At 34.5% G+C, this 13,483-nt stretch overlaps 1 protein-coding gene across 5 annotated transcripts in view; it reads left to right on the plus strand.

Annotated features, from left to right (window-relative positions):
- PDS5B (PDS5 cohesin associated factor B) overlaps positions 1-13,483 on the plus strand; it is a 112,921-nt gene that overhangs the window by 56,231 nt on the left and 43,207 nt on the right. For all 5 annotated transcript variants that reach the window (XM_016199519.2, XM_016199516.2, XM_016199520.2 and 2 more), the window contains exons 19-20: positions 5,168-5,291; positions 7,247-7,405. In XM_016199519.2, the coding sequence (XP_016055005.1) occupies positions 5,168-5,291; positions 7,247-7,405 (283 nt within the window). The remainder of the gene's footprint in view (positions 1-5,167; positions 5,292-7,246; positions 7,406-13,483) is intronic.

The following is a 13,483-nucleotide window of genomic DNA, read 5'->3' on the forward strand; positions in this document are numbered from 1 at the left end:
AGAGAAACATCATTGTGAGAAACATTGATCGGTTGCCTTCTGTCCCTGCCCCAACCAGGGATGGAACCCACAACCCAGGTATGTGTCCTGAATGGAGTTGAACCAGCAACCTTTTTGTGCCAACCCTCAACCAGCTGAGCTACTCTGACCTGGCTAAAGATAACTCTTAAATAATCACAATACATTTATCACAAACACAATTAACAGTAGTTGCTTAATGTTAATAATATGCAATATTATTAACTCCTCTGAGTTTTCTCAGAAATGTAGTAATTTTTTTAATAGTTTGTTTTTTTGAATCAAGATCCAAGTAAGGTTTTCACATTGTTATTGGTTGATATGTCTCCTAAGTGCTTTGTCTCTTGTAGGCTCCTCCTCCAGTTCTCTTTCTCTTATGTTTGAGAAAGAAACTAAATTGTTTCACTTGGAGAGTTTCACACAGACTGATTTTTGTAAATTGCATGTCTTTGACATACTTTAATGGTTCTTTGTATTTTCTGTAAAATGATACTTGAATCTGGATGCCTGATTGGATTCCAGTTCTACTTTTTTGTTACAGGACCACTTTATAGTAATTAGTATGCTCTTTTGTCAGGAGGCACATGGTATTTGGTTATTGCTTTTTTATGATGTTAGTATATGATGTTACTTAGTAATCAGTGGTGATATTCTCTTCTGTCATTCCTTTATTACTTGTTAGTTGAATACTTTTATAAAGAGAACTTTCATCTATTCTTTGGTTCCCCAGTGTTACATTTATTTAGAAAAGGCAGAATACAGGCTTGATTCTTTTGTGTTAATGAACAGCATTCAAAATAAAGAGTGACTTTACTAGCATCCTCCAAATGTAACCAATTAACTGTTGTCTTTTAAAAATATCGTTATAAACTCATGGATTTACATATATTTGTGTTTCAGTCAGTTGCAGTGGTTACGCTTCATTGATGCTCATATTATCCCATCTATATCTGGAATATGGGAACAGTATTAAGAGTGTGAGTCCTGTGAGGTACTAAATGCTAGCTAATATGTGGGTCATTTTTCTAGGGTGATTCAGTGGACACAGCTAAAGAAAGTTTTTTGGAAGATAAAATGCTTTGAGTGTTTATATTGAGTATTCCAGTTCAAATTCAGGTCTACAAGGTTTTTATTGAACCTCTTCAATTTTATATTTATATCTTTATTTCCCTATGCTGAGGTAGCACAGGATGATAAAACTATGATATTACATAACAGTTCATTTGAATTATTGCATAATTAATACATAACAGTCTCAGAATAGCAACACCACCAGTGTTATTCCTAAAAACAGTTGTTTATTTGTTTAGGTAGTTCTCTTTCATCTTTAGGGTATATCACGTAAGGGATGTATAGTCAAATTCTCCCTGTGTTTTAAAGTTACTTGGAATGATTCTTCTTTGTGTAGTAATGCCACCAAATGGATACAACTTTTGTTTTGTTTGTTTCATTTTACTTTTTAAGATGTTACTCTTTTAAATTTTTATTTTATTTCTTAATTATATGAAATATTCACTGGTTTTAAAGACAAGTCTAAAAGCAAGATAGATCTAAAAAGTTTAGCTTCTGTTTTGCAAGTCTATTCTATTTTTTCTTATCTATACATAAACTTTTCTTTAATAGATAAACTTTTTAAAAAGCCCTTCCACGCATGTCTTTCTGTAAGTGTTCAAGTGTGTATATGTATATATATATGTATTTATATGCTCCTTTTATAGGTAAATGATAAGGTACAGGATACATACTTTTCTCCCCCTTGCTTTTTCAAAAATTCTACATGTACTGGCAGTTATTTCATATTTAAATGTTTATTTTGTGGGTAGAATAAATGCATATATAATTTTGGTAGTTATCACTACAGTCTCCTCCATAGTGTTATAACATTTTGCATTCCCACTAGCAGTGTATGAATGTACCTGATTCCCCAGTTTTGTTGATGGACTGCGAACATGCCTCTTTATCCCTGGTAGTTTTCCTTGTTCTACTCATTGTCTTAGAGTAGTATAACTACTTAATATTAGTGTTTGTGAGGCATATTATTTTATTTTAACTTTAAATCTGCCTGGGACTTAATATTTAAAGTGAGTTTCTTGTAAACGTCCTATAGTTTGATCTTTGTTTTTTTTATTTTGGTTTATTTGGTTTTTTTGTTGTTTTAATCCATTTTGGACTATTTACCTTTAATATAATTATTGACATAGTTGGGTTTAAAGCTACCATCTTGATATTTGTTTTCATTTCATCTTTTCTCCTTCCTTTTTCTTTTATTTCTGCCCTCCTTGGGATTAATTGAGTATTTTTAATGATTTTGTTTTTTTATCTTCACAATTGTCTCATCTACATTCAAATAAAATTATGCCACTGACCATATTTTGTAAAAACCTTGCAATAGTATACATCTATGCCTTCCCCCTTTAGACTTTTGTGCTTTTGTTGTCATATATATTGTTTCTACATATGTTATAAATACTACAATATGTTGATATTTTTGCTCTGAATAGTTCGATATATCTTAGATTAACAATGACATATTTGTTTTGTTTGTACATGCTTTTTTACCTTTTCTGTCAATCTTCATTTTTTGGGTATTTAGCCATATTTTCATCTGGTATCATTTTTCTTCTTGAACTTCAATATTTCTTATAGTAGAATTCTGCTTAAAATTAATTATTTCAGCTTTTCTTTGTTTGAAAAAGTGTTTATTTTGCCTTCATTTTTGAAAACTATTTTTGCTCAGAATTTTAGGTTGACAGATCTGTTTATTTTAGTACCTGAAAGATGTCACTTTGTCATTTTCTTGGTTGTATAATTTCTGATGTTAAGGGTTCATTCATTCTTTGTTCCTTTGTATGTTATGTGTCTTCTCTGACTGTTTGAAGATTTTTATGTATTTATGTTTTTACTAAATTGATAAGGATACACCTTGTAATAGTTTAGTTTCTATTTCTTCTGCTTGAGGTTGATAGAGATTCTTGGGACTGTGGGTTTATATCCATCAGGTTCGGGAAAATTTTGGCTATTATTTCTTCAAATACTGTTTTCCTCTCCTCACCTCGGTTTTCTGAGACTCCAATTGCATGTATTTTTGACTGCTTAATACTATCTTACAGGCCATTGATGCAGTTATTTTCTTTTCCTGTCTTTTTTTCTCTTGTGTTGTTTGGCATAGTTTCTGTTGCTCTGTTATCAAGTTCGCTGATCTTTTTCTATAATATACAGGGGTGGGCAAAAGTATATTTATAATTGTGAGTACGTAAAAATACAGAGTTTATTCTTATATATTTTTTCATATGAACAACTGTAAACCTACTTTTATGTATTTCATTCCTGTGCTTATCATGCTTATATTTTCTTCTAACCTTCTTGAGCATATGGAGCATATTTATAATAGCTGTGTTAATGTCTTTGCTAATTCCGTCACCTCTGCCATTTCTAGACCTGTTTCTATTAATTTTCTCCTGGTTATGAGTGACAGAATCACCCTGCAGTGACTTGTGGGAACATGAATTATTAGCAGCCCTGTGTGTGTTGGGGACTTTTTTTTGTTGTCCTGCTTTTCAACATTCTTTTCCTGGTTCTAACGCATGGCACTGCTCACCATTCAGCCAGAGACTTGGGAATATCCCTCTTGGGATGTCCAGAATTAAAGCTCTCTGTCTCTGTAGGTCCCTGGTCTGTGGTACTCTGCGTAGAAATTATAGCTCCCTTGGCCTCCCTGAACCTCCTGTCTCTGCTACCCCCAACTCCATGTGATCACTAGGCTCTATTTTGGTTACTTCTTTTTGCATTGCATTCTGAAAACTACCTCCATGCAGTACGTGCGGCAGATTTAGGGCTCTTCTACTTTTCCATATTTTGGGGCTTATAGAACTGTGCTGCCTATTACCCAGCTTTTGAAACCTTTAACATATTTTATCTTGTTTTCTGCTTGTTTAAGATAGGAGAGTAAATCCAGTCTCAGATATACTGTCATAATCTGAAACAGAAGTCCTCTCAGTGTAGTTTAATTGTATTTTTTAAAAATAAGTGAAGGTAAACATTCTTTCACACATCACAGGGTAGTTTGTCTAGATTTTTTTGAAGAGCTTTCTACTCTTTATGGCTAACCCATTTTTCCATGATATTGTTTGTCTTTTCATTCTCTATTTGTGGAAGGCCTTTACATGTCATGTGTCTTTTTAACATGTTTTGCTGTTGATATCTTTTGTGAGACGATAATAATACTGTGATTCATTATTGTACCTCTAAATTCTTAGTACTGGAGCACTGGGTTGGTATTAGGCAAGGAGGAGGATTTAGAAGTTTATTTCATTGTGATTATTTAGTTGAGCTAAGAGGTTCTGATTTATTCAGTATTTATACTAAATTTTTGTGTAGTATAATGATTTGATACATGAATGTTCTTTCAGGTAGCTATGTGACTCACTCCCTAATTCCCTCAGAACTCTGATCAATTAACTTTATCAGAAAGGTCTTCTGTAACCACCTTATTTAAAATTTTAACACGCTCACATATCTCTATCCTCTGTTTATTTTCCTCTACAGCAATTATCACATATTTTACATAACACATATTTTGCTAATTTATGTATTATCATTTGTCTTGTCCCCAGTACGCTAATAACATGAAGGCAAGGATTTGGGACTTTTAATACTGTCTGACGCATTATAAGCACTCAATTTGTATTGGTTAAATAATCAGATTTCCCTTTATGTAAGTTGTTCTGGGACCAAGTGAAAGATGAATCAGAGAGAAAGGGAAACTTCAGAAAGAAGGAACAATTAGGTGCCAAAAATTAGGTCCCTTTACAGTGGTCTTATTTGTAAGGTGGCAGTGAGGATAGCAGTGAGGTGGAGTGATAGCAATGAGGATAAAAGAGAAGAGGCTAATGAGACTCACATTAAAAAGAAGAAATGGGTCATCATTATTGTTTGTATTTATAATTGTTAAGTAAAAAGGAAAAATGCTTGTATTTGGATTATATTTTTAATACAGATATTTATAAAGCAAACTTATAGATGATTAAATATGAGTGTGAGTAGATGTGACTTTTTGTTCTTCTAAAACATTACTTTAAAAATACAAACATTGAAGTACCTAGTGGAAGTCATGCTGACTTTTCTGATTTGTTTTTCTTTTTTTTTTTAGAGCTTTGCTTCCTGTTTTACATCACAAATCTAAAAAAGGACCCCCCCGTCAAGCCAAATATGCTATTCATTGTATCCATGCAATATTTTCTAGTAAAGAGACCCAGTTTGCACAGATATTTGAGGTAAAGAGAAAAAGAATTTTTGTTTCATATGTTATAGTTAAAAAACAAATACTAATGATTTTACAGAATACAGAATATTTACATTTGGAGATCATTTTATAGTATACAGTAAATCCTCAACTTCATTGATAGGTTCTGTTAGGTTAAATAAAAACAATTTTACCATCAGCTGATTGATATAAACGAGTTAACTTCCTGTGGCATCTCAAGAAAATGACATTGTTCAAGGACCTGCTGTATTTTTAGAATTGAATTAGTATAATTGATATTAATGAATGGTTACAAAATGGAAATATCTGATTATTCAAATGTTTGTGCCAACTAAAATTTAGATATCAAATACTTGTATAATATTTTTGACATTTATTTATATTTATACATTATATATTATATTTATACCTTATACATTGGATTTATACTGATATATTTAGTATTAGGAAACTTTTATTAATTCATCCTCCTACATACAAGGTGGCTGGCTTTCTGAGAAAAAGTTTCATAGAGATATCTAACCTTTATGAGATTACTATTAATCGAGGCTCTGGTCATTAATTTTGCTTTCTCAGAAATTATTTTCTTTTTTTATTGTGGAAAATTTTCAGACTCACATAATAAAGCAATTGAAACTAATTTACACTGTCAGATATTTGGCTATATTATAAACAGCAAGCTGGAACTTATATGTGCAGTGGAAGTATTGATGAAAGTCATCAAGAATAGCAAGAAGTAAATTCATTTAAATACACTTTTGATTAAATGAAGCCTTATATTGCCCTACTGTGTTGAGAAAGAATAGTTCTATATTTCTTTTTCAAGCTTAGATTTCTTGACGTTCAGTGTGGGAGCATAGAGCATCAATTCTTCATTAAAATCTGTCATGAAAATTTCCAGTAGCTAATATAGTCATTTGTTTCACATTCAGAAGATACAAAATAGATATCCAAATAGTAAAAAGTCTTCTGCTGCACCCCACTCCTGTATCTCCAGTCACTTAGTTCCCTTTCTCAGAGACAACCAACGTTACTAGTTTCTAATGTACTTTTCTAGAGAGGTTTTCTTCATATACAAATAATGTAAATATAGACAGACACATTTTATCCCCTCCCCCTTATGCCAGTGATAGCCTACTTTAGTCACTCTTATGAATATTTGATTTTTAAAACTTAACAATACATTTTAGATATCGTTCTGTATATTCATATGAGAAGCCTCATTTTTTGTTGAGACAGAATACATATTATTGGTTGGGTTTCCTGTCAGAATAATAAAGTAATTTTATTAGTTATGAAATTCAATATTTGAGGCTATGAAAAGCCACAAGAAATGCATGTGACTATACATAATAGAAGCTTATTTCTTGCTCCCAAAAAAAGACCAATAGGGTGTTTGGACTGCATTCTGATCAGTGGCTTAGTCTAAAAAGACTCACTCTTTTTGACTAATGGCTTCCCTTTAAGTCACACTGAATCCTTGCTATTACGCCAGTCAGTAGTAAGTAAGGAGGGAGAATGTTGAGAAGACATATTGATAATACCTGCCTCAGTGCAGGCATGGCATACCTCACTTTTACTCCCATTCTGTTAACCAGAACTTATTCACATATCCTGATGTAACTGCCAAGGAGGCTGCACCTATAGTCACCTTATGCCAGGAATTAGAAAAGAAGCCTTGGCTAGCTGTCTCTAACATATTCATATATGTGGTCATAAAATATATGATTCTTTGTGTTGAAATGTTTCTTTACCTGCCTCTAAATATGACTTGGGCAAAACCAAAAATATTTAAATGTGATGCTTTCTAGACATAAACAATCTATGGAAGTTTAAATGTAAGCTTGAGCTACTACTAATACCATGTATATATGTTGAAACTTTTGTAGTTTTTTTAATTTGAAGATGAAATGTGTTTATTTGCATATTCATAGAGTTGGTATATTTTCCTTTCCTCATTTTCAGCCTCTGCATAAGAGCCTAGATCCAAGCAATCTGGAACATCTTATAACCCCGTTGGTTACTATTGGTCACATTGCTCTCCTTGCACCTGATCAGTTTGCTGCTCCTTTGAAGTCTTTGGTAGCCACTTTCATTGTGAAAGATCTTCTCATGAATGATCGGGTAATTTATATTTTTTAGACTCGTCTTCTTCATAATGTTATCTTCTAAAATTATATACAACAAAGAGAGAAGTGGAATGACATAACACTTCCATTTGGCTGCCTTATTTGAGGTTTTCTTTTTAATGTACTCCATTATAAGGAAAACATTGAAACATCTCTTCAGTTGAGCCAAGTCATGTAATCTGAAATACATTCCTTGATAAATATAAAATATCACCTGATTCTGTCTTTCAACTTTACAGGGATTTAATTTTTGTAATGACATATCTTTTTTAAAATGTGAAGACTGACGAGCTTGTTCACAGTATGGTTGTCATGAGAGTTGTTCCTTTCCCTACATACAGTAGAGAATTAATTAGAGCCCAGGGAGGAAACATTGGGAAAGAAATAATGATTTTTGTCTGTATTCTGTTTGTGAGTACAATCGTCCCCTCTCATCCGCAGTTGCACTTTCTGCAGTTTCAGTTACCCACACTCAGTTGCATTCTGAAAATATTAAATGGAAAATTCCAGAAATAAACAATTCATAAGTTTAAAATATTGCACCATTCTGAGTAATGGGATGAAATATCGCTGTGTCCTACTCTGTCCTTCCCGGGATGTGAGTCATTCCTTTGTCCAGCGTCTCCTTGCAATATATACAGAACAATAAGATATTTTAGGAGATTGAGAAAGTGACCATATTCACATAACTTTCATTACAGTGTATTGGCATAAGTGTTCTTCCTTATTAGTTATTATTAATATCTTTATCATAGGTGTTATGTAGAGGAAAAAACAGATATACAGGGCAGTGCAAAAGTAGGTTTACAGTTTTGAGTATATGGAAGTTTATTTTTATATTATTATTTATATTCCATATGAACACCTGTAAACCTACTTTTGCCCCACCATCTATACTTGCACTGGCCACATACAGCTGTTTAAATTTTGTTTAAACTAGATGTAATTATAAATCTATTCACACATTTCAAGTGCTTAGTAGCCACATCGTCCAACTAGTATCAGACAACACACAACATTTCCACCATCTCAGAGAGTTCTGTTGGACAGTGTTGCTCTGGAAGCCTTATTTTAATTTTTACATCTAACTCTATAGTCTACTTGGAATTGATTTTTTTAATATGGTATGAGATAGATGTCCAGATTCATTTTTATTTCCATGTGACTGAGCACCATTTATTGAAGACTTTCTTTCCTGCTGCTTTAACAACAACAAAAAGGCATGAAATTCATATAACATAAATTAACTGTTTTAAAGTGTACAATTCAAGTAGCATTTAGTATATTCACTGTGTTGTACAACCACCATGTTTATGTAGTTCCACATCATTTTCATTAACTAGTCACTCCTCCAATATGTCCCCCTGCCTTTGGTAACCACAAATCTTTTTGCCGTAATGGATTTACCTGTTTTGAATATTTCCTATAAAGAAAATAATACAATATGTGACCTTGTGTCCAGTTTCTAATGTTTTTGAAGTTCATCCTCATTGTAGCATGTGGTATTTCATTTCATTTTATGGCTGAATAATATATATATTTCAAATTTATCTTTATTGTTGAAAGTATTACAGATGTCCCCTTTTTTCCCTCATTGATCCCCTCCACCCCACTCCCAGGCCTTCCCTATAACAATGTCTGTGTCCATGGGTTATGCTTATAGACATATAAGTTCTTTGATTAATCTCTCCCTACCCATTCCCTCACCCTCACCTTCCCTCTGGGATCCCTCAGTCTGTCCCATGCTTCTATGTCTCTGGATCTATTTTGTTCATCAGTTTATTTTGTTTATTACATTCCACATAGGAGTGAGATCATGTGGTACTTGATTTTCTCAGACTCACTTATTTCTCTAAGCATAATGCTCTCCAGTTCCCGCCATGCTGTCCCAAAGGATAAGTGATCCTTCTTTTTTACAGCTGTGTAGTGTTCCATGGTATAAATGTACCACAGCTTTTTTATCCACTCACCTACTGATGTGCACTTGAAAAGAATGTATACTCTGCAACTTTGGGGTGGAATGTTCTGTAAATGTCATAATCCATCTGATCTAGGGTGTCATTTAGGGTCACTGTTTCCTTGTTAATTTTTTGTCTGGAAGACCTATCCAGTGAAATCAGTGGCATGTTAAAGTCTGCTAGTATGATTGTCTTGCTATTGATCTCTCCCTTAAAGTCCTCTAGAAGTTTTTTATAAATTTAGATGCTCCTGTATTGATTGCATGTGTTATGGTTGCAGGGTTATATCCTCTTGTTGGATCGATCATTTTAGTATTATGTAGTGACCTTTCTTGTCTCTCGTTATGGTCTTCATTTTTAAGTCTATTTTATCCAGTATGAGTTTTGCTGCCTCAGCTTTTTTTTTTTTTTTTTTCCATTTCCATTTGCGTGGAAAGTTTTTTTCTATCCTGTCTTTTGTTTTGAGATGGGTCTCTTGTAGACAGCATATATTTGAGTCATGTTTTCTTATCCATTCAGCCACCCTATTATGTCTTTTTATTGGAGCACTTAATTCATTTACATTTAAGGTTATTATTGATAGGTACTTATTGCCATTTTAATTATTTATGCCTATATTTCTCTTTCTCTCTATTTCTTCTAATTACAGCAGTTCCATTAACATTTTCTGCAATCCTGGTTTGGTGGTGATAAACTCCTTTAGCTTTTTTTTTTTGTCTGGTAAGCTCTTTATTTCACCATCTTATCTTGAATGATAGTCTTGCTGGATAGAGTAGTCTTGGTTTCAGATTCTTGTTCTGCATTACCTTGAATACTTCATGCCATTCCTTTCTGGCCTGTAGAATTTCTGATGGAAAGTCAGCTGACAGCCTTATGGGAGCTCTTTTGTAGATGACAGATTGCTTTTCTCTAGCTGCCTTTAAGATTCTCTCTTTGTCTTGAATTCTTGGCATTTTAATTATGATGTGTCTGGGCATGCGCCTCCTTGAGTTCTTCTTTCTTGGGACTCTCTGTGTCTCCTGAACTTGTGTGACTTTTCCCTTCACCAGGTTAGGGGCGTTTTCTCCCCTTGTTTCTTCAAACTGGTTCTCTAACCCTTGCTTACTTTTGACCTCTTCTGGCATTCCTATAATGTGAATATTGTTACGTTTTCTGTTGTCTCAAAGCTCCCTTAGACTGTCCTCCTGTTTTTTCATTATTTTTTCTTTTTGGATCTCTGATTGAGTGATTTTTTTCTACCCTGTCTTCTAATTCACTGATCTGATCCTCAGCTTCTTCTAATCTCCTCTTTATTCCTTCTAATGTATTTATTTCTGCTATGTCATTCTTCATTTCCTTCATAGTTTCCTTATCTTTTTTCATGCTGTTGAGCATCCTTACAATCAGTATTCTGAACTCTATATCTGAGAGATTGCTTATCTCCATTTCATTTAGCTCTTTTTCTGGAGACTTGTTCTTTCGTTTGTGGCTTGTTTTTTTTTTTTTGTCTCCCCATTTTGCCTGCCTCTTTGGGTTTGTTTCTGTGTATTAGGTAGACCTACTAGGACTCTTGAGTCTTTTTAGATGGTCTCTGGTCTAGGCCAAAGTCAGGCACAGTTTCTGACTGGCCCTGATTACCCTGTTTGGAGCTATTAATAACCCTCGGCTTGAGGTCTCCTCTGCTGGGGCTGGGTGCGTTTGGATAGGACCAAGATAATCACCAAAGCCTGCCTTTCCAGGGCCCTAGTCCAGAATCAGATCAGGCAAAGACTTAAAGCACTCTGAGGTCTGCCTCTGTCTGCAGGCTGATTTATCTGATTCTCTTAATGAACCTCAGGCTGTAGAAACTCGACAGGGTTGGGTGGCTGGTTGTTATCAGTTTCTTAAGGTGTCTCAGGTTGTAGAAACTCCTCTGGGTAGGGCAGAGGTTTTCCAGCAGGGTGGGTCAATTGCTTCTCTCAGGCAAAAGCTGCTTGGAAGGTAAATGTCTGCCTCTTCAGTATGGGGAATTGACTCAGCACAGGAATCCAGAGGTGTGTCCTCTGAACTCTTTCTCTAGATCCCACAGCCTTAGGTTCTCCCAACACAGCTCCAGTCCCCCCTACTCTCCCTCCACTGGAGCCCAAGGTGAGTGGCTGCACAGGAAACTTTGTGCGTTGGCTTCTTAAGAGGGTGCCTGCATTTCTAGCTGCCTCTCCTTGGCAGCCAGAAACCCAGCTGCTTTTCACAGCCAGATGTTATGTGGGCACCAGAAGCAAAGCCTGGGGTTTAGGCCCCTGAGTCCTCAGCCTGTGGGAGCCTAGGCAGCCTTCTCCCGCCTCCGCACTTTCTGCCATTCTCTATGCCGTCTCCACTTTTTCTCCTTGGTTATGAGGGTGCTCTTCAGCTCATCTTCAGTTGCAGTTGATTATTCAGGATGGTTTTTATATATTATAGTTTGTAATTACAGTTTGGTCCCTGGAGAGTATCAGTGTAGCTTCCACTCGGTTGCCATCTTTAATCTCCCTGAATAATATTCTTTTGTATGTATTTACCACAGTTTCTTTATGCTTCATTGTTGGCCATTTGGGTTATTTCCACCTTTTGAATTCATAGTTCACTATTGTGAATAGTGCTGCTATGAATTTTGTGTCTGAGTATTTGTTTGCATATCTATTTTTAGTTCTTTGGAATACATACCTAGGAGTAGATTTGCTGAATTATATGGTAATTCTATATTTAACTTTGGAGGAATGGCCAAACTGTTTATCACAATGGTATACTATTTTACCTTCCCACTGGCAATGTATGAAAGTTCCAGTTTCTTTATATACTTACCAACTTTTTTTCTTTTAATTTGATTTTAGCTATCCTAGTGGTATCTCGTTGTGGTTTTGATTTGCATTTTCTAATGACTAATGAAGTAGGGCATCTAATGTGCTTATTATCTATTTCTATATCTTTTTTGGAGGAATGATTCTTCAAGTCCTTTGCCCTTCTTTATTGCTTTGTTTGTCTTTTTGTTGAGTTGTAATAGTTCTTTGTATATTCTAGATACAAGTCTTTTGTCAGACATATGACTTGCAGATATTTTCTCTCATTCTGTAGGTTTTTTCACTTTTTTGAAAGTTCTTTAATTTTTAAAATTTGGTATAATTTACATACATCATTATAGTTTTAAATGTACAACATAATGATTCAATATTTATATGTAGTGTGAAATGATCAGCACAGTAAGTCTAGTTAATATCCATCACCCACATAGTTATAAATTTATTTTTCTGTCGTGAGAACTTATGATATCTACTCTGCTAGCAGTTTTCAAATATATAGTACACTGTTAACTATATTCACTATGCTGTACATTATATTCAGTGACTTATTTATGTTAGTAACTGGAAGGTTGCACCTTTTGACCTGCTTCACCCATCCCTAACCCCCTGCTGTTGCAACTGCCAATCTGTTCTCTGTGTCTGAGTTAGGTTTTTGTTGTTATTTAGGTTTTGTTTTGTTTATGTTTTTTAGATTTCACATGTAAGAGAGATCATATGTTAAAAATTAACAGAGCTAGACGGCTTACATCTTCATACAAACACAGAAAGGAAACACCCACCAAGGAATTGTTGTTTTCAGCACAATCACAGAATATGTCGTTAAATGATACACTGCAGCTATTGAGAGGTGAATTTACAGTGGCAGCCAGGAAATTAAATTAAGGTGACAAAAAAGCTTGAACCCAGTCTTGGAAGTGTGGAGATCCTATTTTTACTCAACGGCTGATAATGTGTGGTTTCCAGAAGCAGCCTAGGAAACAGCAATCAAATACCAACTCAGGTAGCCTTCTGGCAACAGAACAGGAATCTCTGAAATCCAGCAGGCAAACTGCCCAGAAACATAGACCTGAAAATTTAGATAGAGCTTAAGAAGCAATTCTTTAGTTGAGAAGTGCCTTCCAGGTATAAAGTAGAAATAATGAAAGTGGAATCACAATAGAAACATTCTGCTAAAATTTCTAAACTAAGGATGTCAAAAAGATCCCAAAAGTTCACATGAGCAACATACCAAAAAAGAAGAAAGAATCAGATTAACTTCAGGTTTCTCAGCTGCATGACTAGATTCCAGAAAACAATGTTGTAAATTTTCTGTGGCCAAGTGAC

This window comes from Miniopterus natalensis, chromosome 2 (genome assembly GCF_054644295.1).
Source record: "Miniopterus natalensis isolate mMinNat1 chromosome 2, mMinNat1.hap1, whole genome shotgun sequence".
NCBI classification, from domain to species: domain Eukaryota; kingdom Metazoa; phylum Chordata; class Mammalia; order Chiroptera; family Miniopteridae; genus Miniopterus; species Miniopterus natalensis.